A 24,136-nucleotide genomic window follows, 5' to 3' on the forward strand; every position below is an offset into this window, starting at 1 on the left:
CTTTTCCAGTATAAAAATACGGAGTGCTTTGTTTTCAATAGTTAAAAGTAATATGAAGGTATTTTTCGTGAGCGTGGGGGTTTACTGTTTTTTCAGCTGAGCCGGGCTGGAGCCCTGGTCCGAGAAAATCCCGTTTGTCATGGAGTAGGAATCCCGTGCGCCGCGATTGGTGAGCCCACGTGCCGAAACTGTTGAAGCCCATGCATCTGGAGCCTGTGTTCTGCAACAGCCAAAACCAGCACAGCGCCAAGTCCGCGCACCGCAACAAAAGGTAGCCCTGGCTTTTCACAGCAGCGCAAGCCCGAGCGCAGCAACAGAGACCCCAAGCAGGCAAAAATAAATAAATAATTTGTAAAAAAAAAAAAAAAAAAAAAATCTCGTGATAAATTCTCTTTATGGTGTACGATGTTTAGTTTTCAGAAATCTAGGGGAGGTGTCGGGGTTGTGAACTGTTTGTGAAGACTGCTTTCACAAGTAAACAATTGTTTTTTTTTTTTCTAAATAGCAGAAGCAGGTACTTTTCTCCTTTCACAACTTAGGAACGTAAGCAACGAAGATGATATATTTGTCCGTGAGTGCACTGCTCTAAGCCGAGAAAAAGACTTTCCGTACCCTTTGCAGTTGTTTGTCTGCAAAAGCGATGGAATTATCATGCAAAAAGTATTTTGTAAAAATTTATCCCGTTGAGAAATTGGGATTGACATGTATGCATAAACAGTAGTATGTATGGAACAGGTAACTAATAAGAACCTGCTGTACAAAAAAAAAAAAATCCCCTCCTTTTTTTTACCAGATGTACGTATCGCTTTGTAAAGCTGTGTTGATGTTCATATAGCTTTTGTCGTTTAAAAACGTAGAGGCAATACCTTAAAACACCAGTGAAGTAGCGCTTTCTTACTGCTGATAGCAACAACCTTTCTGGAGAGCAATTGGGCAAGAGACATAAAAATCTAAAACCTTCAAAAAAATTCGTGTCTCAAGAATACGTTCTCCCATGAGATTTAGGGAATTCCCTCACAGTTCAAGGGTTACGACGGTTCGCTGCCACTGCAGCTGGCGCAGGTTAGATCCCTGGCCGGGAAACTAAGATTCTGCCGCCCAATGGGGACGAAAAGAAAAGAGAAAGATTTAGCTACAAGGATTCATTAATTCTAACAAATGTATCGTGTACTCATATGTAGTGGTCCCTCCATATCCGTGCAGGATGGGAAAGGTGGTTCCAGGATCTGCCGTTGGATACCAAAATCCGTACATATACAAGTGCTTTATATAAAGCGGCCTACGGACTTCCCTCATGGCGCAGTGGTTAAGAATTTGCCTGCCACTGCTGAGGACACGGGTTCAAGCCCTGGGCCAGGAAGATCCTACATTGCCGCAGAGCAAGTAAGCCCGTGTGCTACAACTACTGAGCCTGCACGCCCAGCCTGTACTCAGCAACAAGAGAAGCCACCGCAATGAGAATCCTGCACGCCACAACAAAGAGTAGCCACTGCTCGCCGCAACTAGAGAAAAGCCCGCACACAGTAAGAAAGACCCAATGCAGCCAAAAGCAAAACAAAACAAAAAACGGCCTAGTGTTTGCATGTAACCTATGCACACCCTCCAGTTATATTTTAAATCATCTCTAGATTACTTATAATACCTAATACAATGTAAATGCTATGTAAAATAGTTGCAGGGAGGTGGCAGATTCAAGTTTTGCTTTTTGGAATTTTGGAACTTTCTGGATTTTTTTTTTTTTTTTTTTTTTTTTAATCCATGGTTGGTTGAATCTGTGGATGCAAAACCTGGGGATACAGAGGGCTGGCTGTATTATTTTGCTCACTTAACAAATGAGAAAACAGAAGCTCTGAGAGGCCCAGATCACAGAGCTAGAAAGTAGCAGTCAAGAGGTGAGCTCAGGTCTTCTGAGAGGAATCCTTTGCTCTCACAGCACAGAATACCCAAGGAGGATGTCAACTAGAGTGACATCTGTTAGAGAAGGAAAATTTATTAGGAAAGTGAAGCTTTTTTCATTTTACTTATCCGTATTTTCCAGTTTTCTAAGAAAATATGGAGTACACGAAAAGGTTAGAGAAATAATGAGGACACATAGTCACTGGAATACAAATGATGAAAAACAAAATCAGACTCACAAAGAAGCCAGTCACAGAAGACCATATATTATATGATTCCTTTTACACAAGATGTTCAGAAGAGGCAAATCTATAGAGACAGAAAGTAGGTTAGAGATTGCCTGGGACTGGAGTTGAGAGCAGGGACTGACTACAAATGGGCATGAGGGATCTTTTTGGGGTGAAGGAAATGTTCTAAAAGTAAATTATGTTGCACAACTTTATAAATTTACTAAAATCATTGAATTGTACACTTAAAATGGATAAGTTTTATGATATGTAAATTATATTTTAATAAAGCTGTAAAAAAAATCAAGGGCTAAAAGGAGAAAAGTTCACTCAGCTAGGAGCCTGAGAATATATAATCAGTTTATGGAATAAGTTCCCTACTTTAGAAACTTTAAAAAAAATAAATTTATTTATTTTTGGCTGCGTTTGGTCTTTGTTGCTGCGCGCGGGCTTTCTCTAGTTGCGGCGAGCAGGGGCTACTCTTCCTTGCAGTGATCGGGCTTATTGTGGTGACTTCTCGTTGCGGAGCACGGACTCTAGGGTGTGCGAACTTCAGTAGTTGGGGTACATGGGCTCAGTAGTTGTGGCACATGGGCTTAGTTGCTCCGTGGCATGTGGGATCTTCCCAGACCAGGGATCGAACCAGTGTCCCCTGTGTTGGCAGGCGGATTCTTAACCATTGCACCATGAGGGAAGTCCCTAAGAAACTTGACTTAAGTAGATTTCTTGTATTTTGAGCTTCTGTGTGTTAGCTGAAAACTTTTCACTCACTCATTAAAACCCTTTAATGGCACCTAACTAGCTTGGGTTAACATCCTGTAAATTTTGAGTGACCCACCACCTTCTTTGTTCTCAGGGCTCAAGCCACACTGGTCTTCTTTCGGTTTCTCCGAAGCCACTACTCTCCTCAACTTAGGACCTCCAGAAATTTCTCTCCTCCACCTGGAAATACTCTTTCTCAACGGCCTGTCTTCCTCTCCCCTTCTCCCAAAGTGGCTAACTCCTCCTCGTTCTTCATATGTCAGTTCAAATGTCACTTCCTCAGAGAGGGCTTCCTTGATCCCTCCAACCCTCACTAGGTTAGCTCCCCTACACTCTATTACACTCTTTCATGGCACCATATACTTCTCTGCAGAACATTATCATGATTGTTATTAATGTATTAGTTGCAAAGTTAATTGTTCAATATCTATATTCCCCAGCCAGATGTCACGTACGGGAGGGCAGGGAACTTATTTATGTCTTATAGACCACTTGTGTCCATGGTTTCTGGTGTAGTACCTGGCACATAATAGACATTCAATACATTTGTAGAGCATTTCACAATCCATGAAGTTCTTGTGTATATACAATTACATTGGCCACTATTTACTAAGCACCTACTATGTCCTAGGATATAGGAGTAAACAAGATAGCATGTTTCTGTCCATTCTAGAGAGTTGACTGTACTCTCCTATGTAGGACAAAACAGTCTTCTCATTTTACAGGTAATGAAGATTACACCACTTTCAAGAAAGTAGCAGACCCTTCTGAAATTAAAATAGAATTACTTCAAATAATATCAGAGACTCCCAACTGGATGGGTTTACTGCAGGCGGGTGGGGGAAGAGGAGATGGTTCAGGGAGATGGATTTTGAGAGGCTAGGAAGCTTTGGTATTTTGAAGGATGGAAGAGAAGAGGGTGTCAATTTGTCAGAAGAGAAGAGGAAGTTTCCATCCTTCAGATGGGCAGATGCCAGCATAGCTCCTCTCTTGAAACCAACCAAATCTGGTTCCTGAGATCCCCTATCTCGGATGTTGGGATCAGTGACCACTGATAAGAAATGAAGGTCACACAAAAATTGTAGTCTATACACTAACTGAAAAGGAAATTAAGAAAATAATTTCATTTACAATAATATCAAAAAGAATAAAATACTTAGGAATAAATTTAACCAAGGAGGTGAAATGTAGCCAAGGAGGAGTGTAACTTGTACATTACAACTACAAAACATTGCTGAAAGAAATTAAAGAAGGCAGAAACAAATGGAAAGACATTCCATGTTCACAGGTTGAAAGACTTAATCTTGTTAAGATGCCAGTACTAGCCAAAACAAACTGTGGATTCAATGCAATCCCTATAAAAATCCCAATGACATTTTTTACAGAAATATTTAGAAAAACCCATCCTAAAATTCATTTGGATTCTCAAGGGACCCTGAATACCCAAAACACTCTTGAAAAAGAACAAAGTTGGAGGACTAAACTTCCCGATTTCAAAACTTACTACAAAGAAAACTAAGTAAAAATTTTGTGGTATTGGTATAAAAACAGACATATAGACCAATGGAATACAATAGAGAGTCCAGAAATAAATTGTGGCATCAAATGATTTTTGATAAAAGTGCCAAGACCATTCAATGGAGAAAGGACAGTTTTTTCAGCAAATAGTGTTGGGAAAACTGGATATCCACATGCAAAAGAATGAAGTTGAAATTTTACCTTAAACCACATACAAAAAATAACTCAGATCAAAGATCTAAACTTAAGAGCTAAAACTATAAGGTGCTTAGAAGAAAACAGGAGAAAAGTTTTATGACATTGTGTTTCGTAATGATTTCTTAAATATGACACCAAAAGCACAGGAAACAAAAGAAAACATAAGTAAATTGGACTTCATCAGAATTTACAACTTTTGTGTATCAATAACCGCTAACAATAACCACTACAGAATGGGAGAAATTATTTTCTCTGTCCCAGACCAACTTTTTCCTCTTCTATGGTGTCACCTCCTGCCCGTGCCAGAGGATGAAACTCTAGGGCTGTCAGGACCAGGCCTTGAGTGGAATCTGCAGCAGGCCTGCTGTGGTGGGACCAGCTGAAGAATTCATGCCTGAGCTGGAGGAGCAGTGGGCTCCCCTACCACCCTGCTGTGGCCTTCCCAGTACGCGGGCCCAGGGCCCAGTGTGACCAGAACAGCGAATTTGGAAGAGGAGGAGGAAATCCTTTTGTTTGATATCTCTGGAGTTGTAAATGTTGATAACCAATTAAAAACAAAAACAAACAAACAAAAAAAACTTCAGGCATCCTCTGGACTCTACATTATCCATCTGTGAAGAGTTATGCCCTATGGGTCCCCAGAGTGGGCAGCCTCTGGTCTCTATTCCCAGGTATCTACTTCCAGCTGGGGACACTGTCTCCAGCTGCCTGGCCAGCTACTAATTCTGCAATTTCAACATGTCCACAACTCAATTCATAATTTTTATCCCTACTTCCCTTTAGATTCCCATCCCCCCATCAAACCTGCTTCTCCTCTTGTTTCCTCCACCTCAGTGAATGGCACCTCCATCACTTAGTCACCTCCAAAAGACCATTCTAAGACCACCTCCTGAATCCCCACCGTCATCACCTGTTCTGTTATATTACAGCCAGAACCTCCTAATTGGTCTTTTGACTTCCTGTCATGCTGCCTTCTTCTTCTTTTTTTTTTTTTTTTTAATATTTATTTATTTTGGCTGCGCCAGGTCTTAGTTGCGGCATGCGAGATCTTCGTTGCAGCATGTGGGGTCTTTTAGTTGCGGCATGTGGGCTTTCTTAGTTGTGGCATTCAGACTCCTAGTTGCAGCATGCATGCGGGATCTAGTTCCCTGACCAGGATCGAACCCTGGCCCCCTGCGTTGGGAGCGCAGAGTCTTACCCACTGGACCACCGGGAAAGTCCCCTGTCATGCTGCCTTCTCGTCTTCATTCTTTTTTTTAAATTTATTTTTATTTTTGTCTGCGTTGGGTCTTCGTTGCTGCGCGCGGGCTTTCTCTAGTTGCGGCGAGCGGGGTTACTCTTCATTGCGGTGCGCGGGCTTCTCACTGAGGTGGCTTCTCTTGTTGTGGAGCATGGGCTCTAGACGAGCAGGCTTCAGTAGTTGTGGCACGTGGGCTCAGTAGTTGTGGCTCTCAGGGTCTAGAGCTCAGGCTCAGTAGTTGTGGTGCACGGGCTTAGTTGCTCTGAGGCATGTGGGAATCTTCCTGAACCAGGGTTCGAACCCATGTCCCCTTCATTGGCAGGCAGATTCTTAACCACTGCACCACCAAGGAAGCCCTCATCTTCATTCTTAACTCCTCCAATGGCCTTCCTTTCCCTTAGAATTAACCTTGTGCTTCTCATCGTGGTCTACAAGACCCTGCATGAGCTGGCAGTGGGATCTTCTTTTTACTCCTTTTTTTTCTGTCACTCTGCTCCAGCCTGACTGGGCTTCTCCAAGTTCCTCCAACACATGGATTTCACAGCCTTTGCCTGTGCTGTTTCCCCATAGAATCCTGGAATGTTCTGCTTCCAGATCTTCAGCTGGCTCCTTCTCATCCTCCATGCCTTAGCTCCTGAGCCAGGCCTTTCCTGTTCTCACTGTGTCTAGTTATATCCCCTCCCCAGTCACTGTCTCTCTCACATCTCCTTTATAGCCCTTACTGACACCTGGCATATCCTGTCCCTTGTCTATATCCACTTCCCTCCTCTCTCCCCCACTTCCCCTCTTTTTCTACCCCCCACAATGTATACACTCTGCAATAGAATGTCTATGAGAACAGAGACAAAATCTATTTTATTCACACGGGACTCCCAGCCCCTGGAACATTGCCTGGTACATAGAGAGCACTCAAAAATCTGTGTTTACTAAAGACTGCCTGCACTTTTGTGTCTACCTCCCCACCCCTCGCAGCTCACCCCACCCTCTGTATCACATTCTCGGAAGCCAGAAGCCACTAATAGATGGGGACTGAATCTGGAAGGGAGGAAGTTCCGCCCGTGGGTGCAAAAAAAATATATTGGGGATGAATCCAGATACAGTTAAGTGAATCACCTCCTCCCCACACCAGCCCCACCCACCCCTACTGTCCTCCACCATCACCAAAGCAAAAGGCTAACTTGCTGGTTTTGGAGCCAGAGAGGAGAAAATTCAAGTCCTGCTTGCTCTGTGACCTTGAATCAGTCTCTGCCTTGGCCTCAGTTTCCTCATCTGTAAAAGGAACACGATAATGGTACCTCATTCACAGGGAGGTTGGGAAGAGTAAATGTGGTAATCCACACTCACAGGACTGGGTATCATATCTGGAATGTAATAAGCACTCAAGAAATGCCAGCTGGTATTATTATTAATACTCCAACTGGCACCACCCACCTGCCTTTTAGAATAGAGCCCAGTCAGCTGCCTCCATTGGCTACAGGACCTTAGTTAAGGCCCTCTCTGGGCCTCAGTCTCCCCATCTGTGGCAGGGACTATTAGTAGCTACACTTATGAGTACATTCTCTCTACCAGGCGCTTGGCATATGCACTGTTATGCCCACTAGAGTGTAAGCTCCCTCAGCTCATGACCAGCTTCCTGCCCAGTGCCAGGGACATCATAGGCATGCCCAAAACCTCACTCTTCACCGTCTCTTATTTTCTTTAAATTATCTTATTTTATTTTATTAATTTTTAATTTTTAAAATTGTGGTTAAAATATACTTAACATAAAATTTATCATTTTAACCATTTTGAAGTGTACAGTTCAGCGGCAGTAAGTACATTCACATTGTTGTGCGATCATCACCATCATCCATTTCTAGAACATTTTCATCATCCTCAGTTGAAACTCCCACTAAACACTAACTTCCCAAACCCCCCTTCCCTCGGCCCCTGGTAACCACTATTTTACTTTCTGTCTCTATGAATTTGACTATTTTAGTTACTTCAAATAAGTGGACAGAGCCTGGAATTAGGACGGATCCATTGGGAGTGGCAGCTCTGCAACTTCTTAGACTTGCAACCCGAGGCTGTGCCACTTAATTTCACTGAGCCTGTTTTGCCTCTTCTGAGAAATAGGGATAACACTCCCTACCTGGAAAGGAAATTTCCTGCCTGGAATTTTATCTATGGAAAGGCTCCTAGCACACTGCAGACACAGAGAAAGGGCTTAAGCAATGTTAGTTTCTTTTCCCTTCAATCCTATGAGCAGTTAGTCTCAGGAAATCATAATGGTTAGGCCATAGCATAGACTGAGGTCAAGAGCTCAGATTCTGGTTCTACCACATACCAACTATGCGACCTCAGTTTTCCTATCTGTAAAATGGGGACACTACTAGTACCTACCTTGTGGGTATTCCATAAGTTAATAACAAGTGTTTAAAATGGCCTGGGGGTCTTCCCTGGTGGCGTGGTGGTTAAGAATCCACCTGCCAGACGTAGAGAATGGACTTGAAGACACGGGGAGGGGGAAGGGTAAGCCTGGGACGAAGTAAGAGAGTGGCATGGACATATACACACTACCAAACGTAAAATAGATAGCTAGTGGGAAGCAGCCGCATAGCACAGTGAGATCAGCTTGGTGATTTGTGACCACCTAGAGGGGTGGGATGGGGAGGGTGGGAGGGTGGGAGGAAGACGAAAGAGGGAGGGGATATGGGGATATATGTATACGTATAGCTGACTCACTTTGTTATACAACAGAAACTAACACACCATTGTAAAGCAATTATACTCCAATAAAGATATTAAAAAATAATAATAATGAACATTGCTTTGCAATCAAATCTCAAAAAAAAAAAATTAAGAATCTGCCTGCCAATGCAGGGGACACAGTTTCGAGCCCTGCTCCGGGAATATCCTACATGCTGTGGAGCAACTAAGCCCCTGCGCCACAACAACTGAACCTGCATGCCACAACTACTGAAGCCCATACGCCTAGAGCCCGTGCTCTGCAATGAGAAGCCACCACAGTGAGAAGCCCGCGCAGTGCAAAGAAGAGTAGCCCCTGCTTGCTGCAACTAGAGAAAGCCTGCGCACAGCAACGAAGACCCAACACAGCCAAAAGTAAAATAAGTTAAATAAATTAAAATAAATAAATAAGTTAAATGGCCTGGCACTTAGTAAGCTTTAGCTGTTATTATTCATGCTGCTGTTGTTGTTACTTGGTTTGAAATAAACATAGTCAAGAGCCAGCAGAGCTGTAGTTCTTCCACCTGGCTGTCCATTAGAGTCATTGAGGGACATTTTAGAAAATTTTCATGGCCAGGCTCTAGCTTCACAGATTCCACTTGAATTTATCTGGGGTGGGACTCTGGTATGAGTATTTTATAAGATCTCCCCAAGTGATTCTATGTGCAACCAGGGATAGGAGGGCCACAATGGTGGGGTAACTAGGAGCATGGGCTCTGCAGTGCAACTGCCTAAGTTCAAATACAACACAGCCAACAAATAGATATATGAATGTGGGAAAGTTTTTTTTTTTTTCTTTTTTGGCTGCGTAGCTTGCACAGGATCTTAGTTTCCTGACCAGGGATTGAACCTGGGCCCTCAGCAGTGAAAGCACAGAGTCCTAACCACTGGACTGCCAGGGAATTCTCTGAATGTGGGAATGTTCTTAATCTCTCACGTTACACTGGGTTAATAACAGGACCTGGGAGGTTATATAGATCTAATGTGCTTAGAGCAAGCTCTCAGCAGATCTGGGTACCACTGTCCCTCAGTTTCCCTGCTGTTTTCAAACTGATTGCAGCCACTGTGGGCCTTGTCCAGTTCATACCCACAGTGTCCCCAAGGGGGCCTGGAAGCCTTGAACGTCCCACACGGAGGCCTCTCCTAACCCTGCCAGCTACCCCCAAAGTTATTTTTGGCCCTTCCACTGTTCATCTTTTTTAGTCACCCAAAATGAACAGAATTATCTCCCAAACAAAATTGTCTGCTCAGAAATCAGAGAGACCCCAAGAATGCTAGAGGGGAGGATAGAACCAGACTGGCCATTCAAGTATGTCTCATATTGAAAAGAAGAAGGAAAAGGGAATTCCCTGGCGGTCCAGTGGTTAGGACTCTGTACTCTCATGCTCTCACTGCCAAGGGAGGGTGTGGGTTCAATCCCTGTCAGGGAACTAAGACTCTGCAAGCTGCTCAGCCCAGCCAAAAAAGAGGGAGAGGGAGGGGGATGCGGTGGGGTGAGGGTGAGGTGGGGTGTGGGAAGAGGAGAAGAAAAATTATTCTCTTCAATGTTTAGGAAACAGTGTTTAAGGGGAAAAGAAGAATAACACAGATTGCACATTCAAGACAATTCTTCAAGCTAAAGGAAAAAAATGCATAGAAAAAAGATTGGAAGGAAATATACCACATGTTAAATACGTGGGGTTTTTTTCCTTCTTCATCCTTTTATGCATTTTACAATTTTCTGCAGTGAACAGGTAATTACAGGAAAAACAATTAAGTGAAAAAATAAAAAAGGAAAGCCTTCACATGACCTTTTTGCCTCTTAAAATAATCATCTTTTTGCCTTATGCCTTAGTTCCTTCTTTTTGTCAAAAAATTTTAAAGAATTTTCTCCACTCACTGTTTCTGCTACTTCTCCCACTTACCATTTGATTCACTCCAATCTGGCCTCCTCCCTAACCTCAGAGGTGACCCACCCTGGAAGGATCAGGAATATCCTCTTAGCTGCTAAGTCCAATGACTTCTCCTTTTTCCTTGCCTGATCTCTCTGCAGTATCTGGCATTGTTGGTGCCATCTTCTTCTTCTTTTTTTAAAAAAATATTTATTTATTTAGGCTGCTCCAGGTCTTAGTTGTGGCATGCGGGATCTTTAGTTGCGGAGTGTGGGCTCTTTTAGTTGCAGCATGGGACTTAGTTGCAGCATGCAGACTCTTAGTTGTGTCATAAGGACTTCTTAGTTGCGGCACACATGCGGGATCTTGTTCTCCCACCAGGGATCAAATGTTGGCCCCCTGCACTAGGAACCCGGAGTCTTACTCACTGGACCACCAGAGAAGTCCTGCCATCCATCCCCTTCTGGAAGCGCCCTGCCTGCTCTCTGGGCTTCTTTTCTCTTCTCTGTCCAGGGAGCTAAGCATTCTTACCACTTCTGGTTGGTTCCTTCAGGTTCCTCAAGGCTTAATGTTCCCCAGGTTTGGGCCCCACATTGCCTGCACACTCTTCCTGGATGACCCATCCACTCTTGGCCTCTGTGGCCCATCTACATTGACAGGTCCCAAAATCCAGTCCTGGACTCTTGCCTCAGACCAGTCAATCCAACTTCCTCTGGATGCCTTCATCTAGATGTCCCTCAAACACCGCAGACTCAACAAGTCCAAATGGACTCATTATTTCTACTTTCCCTCAATCCCCAACAAACTCTTCCTGCTTTGTTCCTTCCCTTGGGGTCATCCTTGTCCCTTTCTCTCACTCCCCGCATTTGCTTGGTCACTAAGACCTGTTGGTTCCAGTTTGGAACTGTGTCTGGAGCACAGCCATGAACTCTGCCCTGCATGAGCCCCTCTCTCTCTTGTGGGGGTGATCCTAGCGAGATGATCCTAGTTTCCCTCACATAGTTTCCTTTTCCTGGTCTTTATCCTCTCCAGTCCGTATCATAATTTTTCGGATCATTCATTCATTCGATCAACAAACATTTGCTGTGCACCAAACTCTACAGGTTGACACAAAATAGATAAATAAATAATCCAGGGGCTTTCACATTGTGGGGATTGCTATGAAGGTAAGCTGGGGGGTTGAGAGAAAATGACTAGGACATGGATGGGAGTTCTCTCAGACATGGTGCCCTGAATAGTCCCCCAAATGAACCTGACAAGTGCCCTGGTAGAACTGGGAGCAACAATGATAGGGAAGAAGGTGACTGGGGACCCCACTTTAAGGTTGGGAGCCAGTGAAGGTCTGTGAGGAAGGATAGATGAGAGTGAGCTCTGAAGACCTGAGGGAGGAGCTTCCCAGCTAGGGGGAAGAGCCAGTGACAAGGCCCTGAGAAGAGTTCCAGGCACAAAGAGACTATCCAGAGCACAGTGAGTGAGGGGCAGAGGAGGGCAGGAAGGAGATCACACAGGGTGGCCCTAGTGAGAGGTATGGATTTTATTCTAAGTGCAATAGGAAGCTACTGAAGGGTTTTTAACAGGGAAGTCACATAATTTGACGTTATTTCTTTAAAGGGTTACTCCCTTTAGGTGCCTAGGGCGGTTAACATTTGCAAGTGGGTGGATAGGGTTGCTGAGTACTAGAAAATGACTTCAGTGGTCCAGATAAGTCCTGTGGGCTGGGGCTGGGTGTTAGCACTACAGCTGAAGAGGACTTAAACCTCCCTTGGGTCCCCACTCCTTGTAGGATATCTCCTTACCCCTTATGAGAACCATCTGGTTCCAGCCCCCCTCTTCAGCCACATTTCCCTGTATTTCTTTGTACATGTTGTTTTTGGAATGCTCTTCCCCACTTTTCCCTTTGATGAACTCCTACTCATTGTTTGAGACCAGGCATAAATGCCTCCTCCTCTGTGAAGCCTTTCAGGAGTCCTCCAGGGAGAGTCTTTTGCAATTTTTCTGTGCTTTGTTTATATCTCTATGATAACACCTATCACACTGTACTGTCTTGTATGTTTACAATTCTGTCTCTGAAGAAGTAGACCGAGAACTTCTGGAAGGCAGGGACAGGGTTTTGGTCAATGTTCAATGAGTGCATGATGCATAATCAAAAGATATAGACGATCTTGCTATGAAATAGTTCACAAAGGTCAGGAGTCCACTCATGACCAGCCCCTATTATATTCAAAATCACCTACTAATGTGTAAGTCTCCTTATTTGATCCTGGAAACAGCCCTCAGAGGTGGGCACAGTGGGAAAATCATCTCTATTTTACAGATGAGGAAATCAAGGCTTAAGGGACTTGTGACTTGGCCAAGATCCCTGGGCTGCGATAACCAAGCCTAGAATCCAGGTTGTCTGACCCCCAAATCCTATTCTATTGTTCGACTCCTGGGTTGACTACCTGTTCTTGAATCAAGAACCTGTAAAACTTCCTGTCACCTCGTCATGACAGAGGGGACAGAGATCAGAGATGTGACTCATAGGAAGGGGCAAGATGGGGAAGCAATTCTCTCTCCCCTTCCAAAACAGTGCCTGCATGCCACTACCTCATTCGTTCTTAATAACGGTAGCAACCATATGAGTGGTTATGACCATGTACTCTGCAGAAAGAAGGGCCTGAGTTTACATCCCGGCTATACCATTTATAAGTTTTGTGACCTTGAGGGATTAGTTAACTTCTCTTGGCCTCCTGTATTTTATCTGTAAAACGGGAGTGAAAAGAAGCTACTTAGTAGAGAAGCCAAGAAGATTATATGAGACAAAGGTATCTTCCCTAAGGCCTGGCCATAGAAAGGTCTTAACACTTGCTAATTACTATTACTGGCCCCAGGAACTTTCCTAAGCATTTTCAAGGATCATTTCTCTTAACACTTAACAACAACCTAATTCCTAGGCAAAATAGGGGCTTAGAGCTGTCCAGTAACCCCCAAAGAATTTATGACTTGAACCCAGAACAAACCTCACAACCAGAAAAGGCTTGACAAACATGCATGGGTGAGAACGCAGAGTTTGCTTACTGACTCTATCCTGAACCAGATCTTTGATTCCAAAATGATAGTTGTATCATCACTTCTGAAAGTCTGATGAACGTAAGCTTCATAACCGGATTTGAGGAAGTAAGAGGGGCAGAGTCCTCCAAGGGGAGTCCTGCCTTTGAGAGACATGCCTTTGCCCCCGATTGCGAATGAGGTGAGACTTTAATTTAGGCCTCGTTTTCCTCACCCGTAAAGTGGGGTTAGAAAAGTTATCAGGATCCCTGGAGTCCCTCCCAACACTAATTTTCCAGGGCAGGAGATTCTTGCTCTGATAAAGGCCCCAAACCCTCCGGCTGAAGTTCATCCTCCGCGGGGCCGGCAATAGGGACGCGTCCCCTTTAAGGAGCCAACTCGCCGGCGGCGGCGGCCGGAAGTGTTGAAGCTGGGCCTGGCGGCGGCGGTGGCGGTAGCGGCCGTGGCGGCGTCTGCGCATGCTCCGTCGCCCGCCCGCCCTGGCCGCTCGCCGCCCGCCCGCCCGACGGAGACGGTGAGGAGGGGGAGGGGTGGGCGCGCGGGCGCGGGCGCGGGGTGGGGTGGGGGCGGGGGGGCGGGCGCGGGGGCCGCGCGGCGGCCGGCGAGGGCGGGCGGGCGCGCAGGGGGCGGGGGGCTCCTGCCTCCGCGGGCGCCTCCCCACGCCCTGTGCGTGCCGCCGCCGCCGCCGGGGAGCGAGCGGACGTCGCGGCGCCGCGGGGGGGTGGGGGGACGCTGCCGCTGGGTCCGCCCGAGCAGCCGGGCCGCCCCCAGCGCGGCCGGCCGCGGCGCCCGGGTCCGGACCCCGGCCGAGAGCGGCCGGGGGCCGGCGAGCCTGGCGTTGGGGGGCCCCGGAGCCCCGGACCGAGGGGCCCGGAAGTCCTCGGCCGAGGGACCTGGAGGGGCCGGAGCGACTCCGGGCTGGGAGGCCCGAACGCCCAGGACCCTGGGGAGGGGTCCGGGGATCCAGGGGTATCCCCAGAGGCGGGATCCAGGGAGCACCAGGCCCTTCGATGAGGAGCTGGGGAGAGGCCTGGGTCGAGCTGGGGAGAGGCCTGGGTCGCGCTCAGGCTAGGGAATAGTGGTGAAAGTGGGGCGAAGGGTGAAGGAAGCCCGCTGCCCGCCCGAGAGTATCCCTGGGTGCCTTGGGGTGGGGAGCAAGAGCAGAGAGTGGGTTGCTGAAGAAAGGAGGGTCCACGTTTCACCCGGGGGCGCGTTAGAGGCCTCGGCCATTCAGTCCAGGGGGAAAGAAGCAGGTGCTTCCCCGAAGGCGTGGTGACAGGTCCGGTAGTGGGAGCAGGGGACAAGGAAGAAGAGCTCTAAGGGGAAGTGAGCAGGCCCTTACCGTCCCCTAGATGAGGGGGCGGTAAGAAGACACCTCAGAGCCTCCAGAGGAAGGAATGAGAAGGGTCCAGATCTGTGAGAGAATAACAGCTGGGAGTACCTCCTGATATTATAGGTGGAGAGCAGGGTGATCTGGTCTGTCGCGGGTGGGGAGACCCGTGTTTTTGAGGACGGGAGAGAAGATAATTGGTGGGAAGAAGGCTAAAGTACCCTTGCTTTCTAAAATGACAGGGGAATTGGCCTGCTGTCTTCTAATTGAGGGGCAGGAGGCGTGAGGGTAGACTCTTGCTTGAAGGTCCTGGAGTGTGATCCACCCAGACTAAGGCACAAGTCTTGACTTAGGGATCAAGGGAAGGCTTGGCCGTCTAAGAAGCTGGAGGAGGCCTGCATTCTCTTCTCAAGATGTGAGAAATTCAAAAACCCTTCCTAACAGACACAGCAGGGGCCTTAACTGGTGTCTGTTTAGGAGAACCTGGAAGTGGCATTTTCCTCCTTAACCTGGAGGATTAGGAAAAGGGAGGATCAGATATTTCGAGTCTCACAGAGGATTCTTTTCTCTCTTGGGGAGACTTCTTCATTAAATGGACTGACTCCCCTAATTTGTCAGCCTTTTATCAATTATGTGTATTTAAATTAGTCTACTGACTTGATGACTTTTGTCATTAGTTGTTAGTCAACCACTTATTCATATTTACTTCAACAAACATATTGAATAGCCAACTTGTACTCAACTTCATTGGGATAGTTTGGGCTGTATTTTGGTCTTGTCCTAAGCAGAAGTCTCCTCAACTATAGTACGGTGACCCTTCAAAAAACCCTTTTACTGTCAAGCAGATTTGGAAAAGAATACAATAAAATTCCTAGTAATGAAAACTGAAAAGATTGAAATTTAAAACTTAATTTAAAAAAAGAATAGGGCTTCCCTTGTGGCGCAGTGGTTGAGAGTCCGCCTGCCGATGCAGGGGACATGGGTTTGTGCCCCAGTCCGGGAAGATCCCACATGCCGTGGAGCGGCTAGGCCCGTGAGCCACGGCCGCTGGGCCTGCGTGTCCGGAGCCTGTGCTCCGCAACAGGAGAGGCCACAGCAGTGAGAGGCCCGCGTACTGCAGAATAAACAATAGATTTGACACACTTGAAGAGAAAAATCATGAAAGGGAAGATAGACATGAAAAAACAAAACATTCACACACCCACAAAAAACCCTTTTATGCTATTGCTTCCCTAAACACCTACGTAGTGGTCACCAATATGTGACTTATCCCAAACTTCATTTGCCCTGGCACTTTTCCTCACAGTGGTCCTATGTAGTGATCTTACTGGCTTCATTACATCTGGTAGCACCCTGGATCACCTACTAAATACATGAGGAGGAATAAAGGGAAAAAAAAATCCAGGAGTTTTGGCCTCATGTAATAATAAAGTTTTAACTTGGAAATTTCTTAAGAATAGACCACACAGTCTACAAAAATTACAGTGAAGTATGGAATAAATACATTTTGGAGTTAGAAAATTTCAGGATATCTAGTATTTCTGTTAGTCCATTTCACCTACCAACTCTGATGTTCCTATGATCATGTGACACTTATGCTTACATCTTGCCATGTTTTAAACGATTTTCAGGACACAAAGTGAATTTAATCCAGAGTAAGTCAGATTATCATATGTTTAGTTTTTTGATAGTTTATGTGAGTAGTCGTGCTTACTTTCAAGGTGTCTTATTTGTCTTTGAAAATAGCTACAAATAATTCTTCCTTTGCACTTAAGTTTGACATATTTCCTTCATGTGTGCTCCTAGAATTACAGAGTGTTGTGTGATTCCACAATGAATACTCTAAGTCCCCTTCCATGAAATACCCAAAGGAGCAACTCACTCATCTTGCCTTAGGAGTTTTGGTTGCTATAAACAGGAGCTACTTTTCAGTTTACACTCAGCTCGAAGAGATGACCTTGCAATTAGCCAGTGTAGTCTGTAGAGCTGATTCGGGTTACTTGCTAGGAATATGGTATTTAGGATAATAAGAGATATTCAACCCAAACTTGCTTCTCTAAAGAATGTAAGAATTGCCATGTTGGACCAGACCTGTGTCTCTGACTGATACTGAGAGATATATCGTGGATGATTATAATTATCTTCGCTGATAAATTCTCAGAAGGTTAGAGAAGCAGCCAGAACCTTCCTCTTGAGTTCTGAGGTGTGTGGGGGGTAAGGAGTATATGAGTTCTTATTGAGGAAAGTATTAATCAAGAAGTTAGTCTACCACTTATTCAGAGTATTGTAGAGAGGACTCAACCTTAGGGTAGAAGGTTGAACTAGAAGCATCCTAATTCTGCTTCTCTAACCCATTAATTTACCTATGCTATTAATTTTTTAACATTTAAACCATTTTTTTTGAAATAAATTCCCTACGATTGTTACATGCTAAAGTATTACATCTTTTAAATTCATTAAATATGTAACAGAATAGTGCTTGACAACAAACAAGTGTCCGACAGTTGTTAGCTGTGATTATTTTAATTCACCCTACATTTCTTTTTTCACCCTACATTTTTATGGTTCAAACTTTGACGATATCTATTGGTTCAATTATTCTAGGATTTGATGGCATTTTATACTTCATCATATCCGTTTTGGCTTTTTCTAAACTCAAGGGTCCTAATCATTTAGGTTCTATTGCTGGCAGCCAGCCACACCAGTCCACTGATTCTCTAATCCCCACCCCCGCCAGTTTTAAACCTTCAATTTACATAAGTTTATTTATTTATTTATTTATTTATTTTTGCGGTACGCGGGCCTCTCACTGTTGTGGCCTCTCCCGTTGCGGAGCACAGGCTCCGGACGCGCAGGCTCAGCGGCCATGGCTCACGGGCCCAGCTGCTCTGCGGCATGTGGGATCTTCCCGGACCGGGGCACGAACCCGTGTCCCCTGCATCGGCAGGAGGACTCTCAACCACTGCATCACCAGGGAAGCCCAACATAAGTTTAGATTGTATATTGTAGTATCTTGCAATTACTTTTTTTCTGCACTATGTGACAGTGTCACACATCTCTTTCCCTTCTGTAGCTCCTTAAGAGCAGATAACATCCCTTTTCATATCCAGGGAGCCTAAGTCTGTGTCCGATGTGGAGTAGGGACTCAGTACATATTGGCCATAATGATGGGCAGTAAGCAAGGCAGCTTAGCCTGAGCTGTCTAAGCAAATTTATATCCCCTCAGTTAAAGATGAGAAAATTCTAGAAGTCTTTTAGGGTAAAGTGAGTTACTCATTGCACAAAAATTTATTACATACATGCTATGTGCCAGATTTTCTTAGGAAGTTTTAGGTGGGCAGTTTTGTAAATAGAAGTCTGATATTTGAAAACTATTTATTACACTCGAGAGTCCTGGGCACTGAGCTAGCACAGGGGAGCCTGTTGAAAAAGAAAAGCTATCCTTTCTCTGCCAGGATGTAGTCTGAGGGGGAGAGGCTGACAAAGGGGGTTGATGGTTGTGACGGGGATGCTGCAGGCGCTGAGGAAGCAAGAAGGCCCTCTCAGATCTAGTCAGGGATGTCACAGATGGCCTCTCTGAGGAAGCGATGTTTTAAATAAGTCATAAAAGTTTAGCAGTGACTTGCCAAAGAGGAAAGAGAAGAGAATTCCCGGTAGAGCAAACAAGTGTGAAGGCTCAGGTGAGGAAATATGGCGTAGTTGAGAAATTGGAAAAAATGCAATGGCAGGAGCCCACAATGTGAGAGGAAGAACTGTGAGAAATGAGGCTAGCAGGGTGGGCAGGGGACAGATTTGGTGGGTTTTGAAAGCCATATTAGGGTCTTTGCACCTTAATAGCAGCAAAGGGAATGCACTGAAGGATTTTTAAGTGGGGGAAAATGGCCTTTAGTAAGATGACTTTGCTCTGTAGATAATGAATTGGAGATCAAGACCAGAGATTAGGGTACTGACGAGAAGCAGCTGGAAAAATCCAGGTAACAGTGTGGTGGCTCAGAATATGATGATGGCAGCACAGATGGAGAGTGGGGGTTGGTTAAAAGAGATATATAGGTGATAGAATGGATAGGATTTGGTGGTTGGTTGGATTTAGAAAGAGAAGAAAGAGGAGTCAAAAATAGCTCCTTAGTTTCTGGCTTGAGAAAATGGGTGGAGGGTAGCACCATTTATTGAGGCAGGAAACATAGGAGCAGGTTTGAGAGGGAACAGGCTTTCAGTTTAAGGTGCCTACAAGATATTTTAAGAGGCTTTTAGATATAGGAGGTGTTGAATCCAGGAAAAAAGTTTGAATGTGAGAATCATAAAGGACAGAAGTCTAAGTCATATATGAGGAATTTTAACTAGGTCAAACACAAACAAAAATTGATTGAACCAATGTATGTCACTGCCTATGATGAGCAAGGCTGTGGGAGACAAGATTTTTATTTTTAATTAAAAAAAATTTTTGGCTGTGCCACTGCATGAAAGAGGCAAGATTTTTAGATAAGCAGCACCTGTCCTCACAGAGAGTATAGTGTAGTCATGGAGGTAGATGTCTATTCAGTTAACTGCAGTGCAAGGCACAGTGTGATAAACACTAGAGGAGAGCTGCAAGCAAGTATTGGGGGACCTCAGAAAAGAAAGTGGTTTGGCAGTGGCTTTGTGGAGGAGTGAGCTTTGAGCTGGACCTTGAAGGGAGAAGGAGATGCGGGAGAAAGGAGTTTTGGGCTTATGGAATAACAAAGGTAGAGAAACCTGAAAGTACATATTACATGTTCAGAAATCTGTGGGAGGTTGGTGTGGCTGGATCTTAAGATTCTTGGGATACTGTAGTTGCAGATGAAACTGGGAAAATTTGGGGGCCAAATGAGGGAGATTTTGAGTGCCATGTTAAATGTGTGTATTATAGGCAAACAATTGCTGTGGCAGAGCTGAAATGTGGATTCGGTCATCTGAGTACTAGTTACATATTCACACTTGCATCCATTGTCTGTCTAAGCACAGTTCAGCACAGTCCTAATCATCTTCAAGTACTCACATATCTAAGTAAATGGAGTGTTCTTATCCATATTCTCTTAAGTGACTCTTTTCAGCTGTGAAGACTAACAGCTGCAGAATAACTTGGGGCCCTCTGAGTTTTCATTAAGCTTGAGATAATGCTTTGAGTTACTTTAGAGTCAAGGAGTTTGTGGTACTGGACAGTGGTTTCCCTAACAGCTCCGCAGGGGAGATGTCAGGCAAGGCCCTATCTCCATTCAATATGAGGCAAAGAGGTATTAAGACGTTCCTGGAGGTCATACAGTTGGATTCAGCATCTATTAAAAAACCACACGATGCGAACCATCTTTCTTTTTCCCATACAACTTAGTTTAGTTAGCAGATACTTATTAGTATCTGCTTATTAGTATCTACTCACAAAGGACAGAGCACTTGATGAGGTATAAAGGCTGGTTGCAAAGAAAACAGATGATTCTTACTTCCTAGGAGCTTAGTTTGGGATGGAACTAGTGGTGTGCTGTAAACCAGCTCTCTAGAAGAAAAAATACCCTGATTTGTAATGTTTGTCAATTTCTGTGGTGTATATTCTCCCAGCAACTGATTTCAAGCTACCAACTTGATGTCACTAAACTTGGAGTTGGGAAGAGATGTGCACAGTTGGTTCTCAGGAGCTGGTAGAGCTGGCTCCAGCACACCACGGGGTGAATCACACATACTAAGAAAAACTACAATAACAAGTGAGTACTAAGGCATTTCTGGAAAGATCAGAGCCTATGTCAGCCCCTTCTCACAGTTCCCATCTTTTTCAGAGGACCATGATCTGCAGGATGCCCTGGGAATTAATAGTTATTATCTTGGTGTTCCTTTCCTATGGTTGCCATCTTTTCAAACCAGACAAAGTTACTGGTGCTTCTTGTTTCTGACAGCAGCTCCAGCTATCTGACTTCATGTGAAAGATGGCTAATGCGGAAGTGAGTGTCCCAGTGGGGGATGTGGTTGTGGTACCCACTGAAGGAAATGAAGGGGAGAATGCTGAAGATACCAAAACCCAAGTGATCTTGCAGTTACAGCCTGTGCAACAAGGGTAAGTGACTAGAGATTTGAATATTTTGAAAAATTTGGGAGGTTCAAAGAGTGAGGAAATTATAACTTTAAGGTGATTTAACATAATGGAACATTCAACATCAAACTCTCAGAGCTAAGTTTTCATCTCTATAATGTATTGTGTGCTATATTTGTCATTCAGTACTTACTACAACAGTTTGCTGTTTCCTTGTCTCGCTCCGTCTTCTCTACTGTGAGTTCCTTGGGGGTAAGTTACATGGTTCCCTCATCTTACTTATCCACACTGTTTAGCACAAGGCCTTGGTACATGTTTACCAAAAGACAGTGTATTTAGAGTCAGAGGAGACTAGGCAACTGTAAAATTATTCCTACCAGAAGTTCTCTGGACCCTCGTGGATGGGCAAATTACTAAGCTTAGTCTATCAAAAAAATATTTATCAACCACCTACGATTATACAACGTATTTCAAAGGTGTTGAAAGAAATATAGCACATGGTTCCAACCATCATGGAGCTTGTAGTCTAGTTGTGCAAGGCAAAAATACATGTTTATAAATAAAGAGATCACTTACATGGCAAAACCTAAGAAGTGCAGAGTGGCATGGTTAGGATGTGCTTTTGAATTCAGAGGATCACTGTGAATTTGAAAGAAGATATAAGATTTTTTGGTGGTCTTGAAAGTTAAATGGGAACTAGATCTGCAGAGGGAAGCGGGGGGTAGTTATTTAAAATAATTTTTTTTTATTTTTAAAGTTTTTTTTTTTGTCAAATATAGTTTTTTTTGGTTTTTGGTTTTTTTTGGCTTTGCCGCGTGGCATGTGGGATCTTAGTTCCCTGACTAGGGGTGGAACCCGTGCCCCCTGCATTAGAAGCATGGAGTCTTAACCACTGGACTGCCAGGGAAGTCCCAGGGGGGTAGTTATTTTATTTTGGGGAATGTATAAAAGATTCTTCAAGGATCAGAAGTGTTCTTGGGCAAACATATACAGTTGGCCCTCTGTATCTGTAGGTTCCGCATCCACAGATTCAACCAACCTTGGATAAAAAATATTAAAAAAAAAAAATCCAGAAAGTTTGAAAAAGCAAAATTGAATTTGCCACATGAAAGCAACTATTTACGTAACATTTACATTGTATTAGATTTTATAAGTAATCTAGAGATGATTTAAAGTATATGGGAGGGACTTCCCTGGTGACTCAGTGGTTAAGAATCTACCTGCCAATGCAGGGGACACAGCTTCGCTCCCTGGTCTGGGAAGATCCCACATGCTGTGGAGCAACTAAGCCTGTACGCCACAACTACTGAGCCTGCACTCTAGAGGCTGCGAGCCACAACTACTGAGCCCGTGCACCACAACTACTGAAGCCCGTGTGCCCTAGAGCCCACGTGCTGCAACTACTTAGCCTGTGCTCTAGAGCTCACGAGCCACAACTACTAAGCCCATGGGCCACAACTACTGAAGCCCGCTTGCTCTAGGGCCCGCGTGGCACAGCTACCTAGCCTGTGTGTTGCAAATACTGAAACCACGTGCCTAGAGCCTGTGCTCCGCAACAGGAGAAGCAACTGCAATGAGAAGCCTGTGCACCTCAATGAAGAGTAGCCCCTGCTCGCCACAACTAGAGAAAGCCCATGCACAGCAATGAAGACCTAACACAGCCAAAAATAAAATAAAAAATTTTAATAAAAAATTAAAAAAATAAAGTATATGGGAGGATGTGTGTACGTTATATACAAATATTCAGTACTATGCCATTTTATAAGGGACTTGAACATCTGTGGATTTTGGTATTTGCAGGGAGGTCCTAGAAGCAATCCCCCACTGACACCAAGGGATGGCTGTAATCCAGTTCCAGTCTACTAAGTAATGCACCTTGCCTTAAAAATTTCTGGAGAAAAACAGTTAACCTATCTTGATAATTTAAAAAGCTTTTTAGTATAGGAAATTTCAAATATACCCCAAAATAAAATATAATGAACCCCCGTGTAAGCATCCATCACCCAGCTTCAACAGTTATCAACGCATGGCCAGTCCTTTCTTTTTTTTTTCACATGGCCAGTCTTATTTCATCTCTACATCCACCCACTCCTGAATTTTTTTGAAGCAAATCCCAGACATTAGTATGTATCTGTAAAAGATAAGGACTTTTTAGTTTTTAAAATATAAACATAGTTTGCTGACATTTCTGAATATTGTTGAGCATAAAGGAAATATTCTAAGGTCTATAAGGGAAAGTTGATATAAATAATGCCTAACATATAGCCTATAGAGTGGTTTAAATTTTTATTGGCACCAACAGATTATGCATGCTTATTCAAACTCATTTGTTTGGGAATTTTGTTTGATACACATACACATACTTGTAGTTGTTACCTTTTGAAGTAGGGTAACATCAGGAAGAATTAAAGGGCAGGTTCTTTAGTTCTCTGCAGCTTTATTTTCTTTTTCTTTTTCATTTTTTTTTTTTTTAGAACTTATTTTCTTATGGAGTCATCATTTCTTCTGTCTTTCCTAAAGTACTCCAGTTGTCATTTGTCCTATCCCCAGTAGAGACAGAAGAAACTTCTCTGCTACTTAGAGACTTAATTCTTTTGAAGATTTGGTTCCACTTATTTTTCTGTTTGTCTTTTTTATTTTCCAAATGATATTGCCTTTTCTGGAAACCTCTCATTGCTTGCTTAGGTAGAGGATCTTTGTACAACATATATTGACTCCCCACTCCACTGTTTACACTGAATTTTAGTGCATGAGCTACTGAATAAACATTTTGAGGTATTGCATTCTTTTTTTTTGAGGTATTGCATTTTGAGATGCCTGTCAGTTGATTTTTCTAGTTGTATTATTTTATTATTTGAATATTTTATTGCATTTTAGCCTCATTTTATAAAAATGAGCAGGGTACAAAAGCAGTGATTCTAGTGATAAGAAATACTGGTCTCATGATTTTAATACACTTGAGACAAAGATGGAAATCATCAGGTGTCAGTCTTCAGCCTCATCACACTTAACCTGCTTGGCTACAGTTCAAGTATGAAGGAGAGAAACAATCAAAGAGTATATATGAATTGCTGGGAATAAATCGGTAAAGATTATATTTAAAAGGCAAGAAATAATTAGAGATTTTATATAAGTATTTTTAGATTTCAATATATAATTCCTCTTGTCCATCTTTTTAGCTTTTACATATATGACATTTAATACTGTCTCAAATTTTCATCATATACACATTTTCAGGAATACATTGTGAAGCAAAAGTAGAGTGTCTGGTAACAGTCTTTTAAT

The 24,136-nt window shown here is 43.9% G+C and overlaps 1 protein-coding gene across 8 annotated transcripts in view; it reads left to right on the forward strand.

Annotated features, from left to right (window-relative positions):
- Positions 1–13,896: 13,896 nt before the first annotated feature.
- The window catches only part of GMEB1 (glucocorticoid modulatory element binding protein 1), a 31,427-nt gene continuing 21,187 nt past the window's right edge, over positions 13,897–24,136 (forward strand). For 2 of the 8 annotated variants that reach the window (XM_060017370.1, XM_060017407.2), the window contains exons 1-3: positions 13,907–14,001; positions 20,386–20,528; positions 20,718–20,875. In XM_060017370.1, the coding sequence (XP_059873353.1) occupies positions 20,748–20,875 (128 nt within the window). In that variant the 5' untranslated portion in view covers positions 13,907–14,001; positions 20,386–20,528; positions 20,718–20,747. Of the gene's footprint in view, positions 14,002–17,738; positions 18,498–18,727; positions 18,792–20,385; positions 20,529–20,717; positions 20,876–24,136 lie in introns of those variants that run through there. The other 6 variants (XM_060017381.1, XM_060017399.1, XM_060017375.1 and 3 more) reach the window with 6 other exon arrangements.

Source organism: Delphinus delphis, chromosome 1 (assembly GCF_949987515.2).
Source record: "Delphinus delphis chromosome 1, mDelDel1.2, whole genome shotgun sequence".
Lineage (NCBI taxonomy): Eukaryota > Metazoa > Chordata > Mammalia > Artiodactyla > Delphinidae > Delphinus > Delphinus delphis.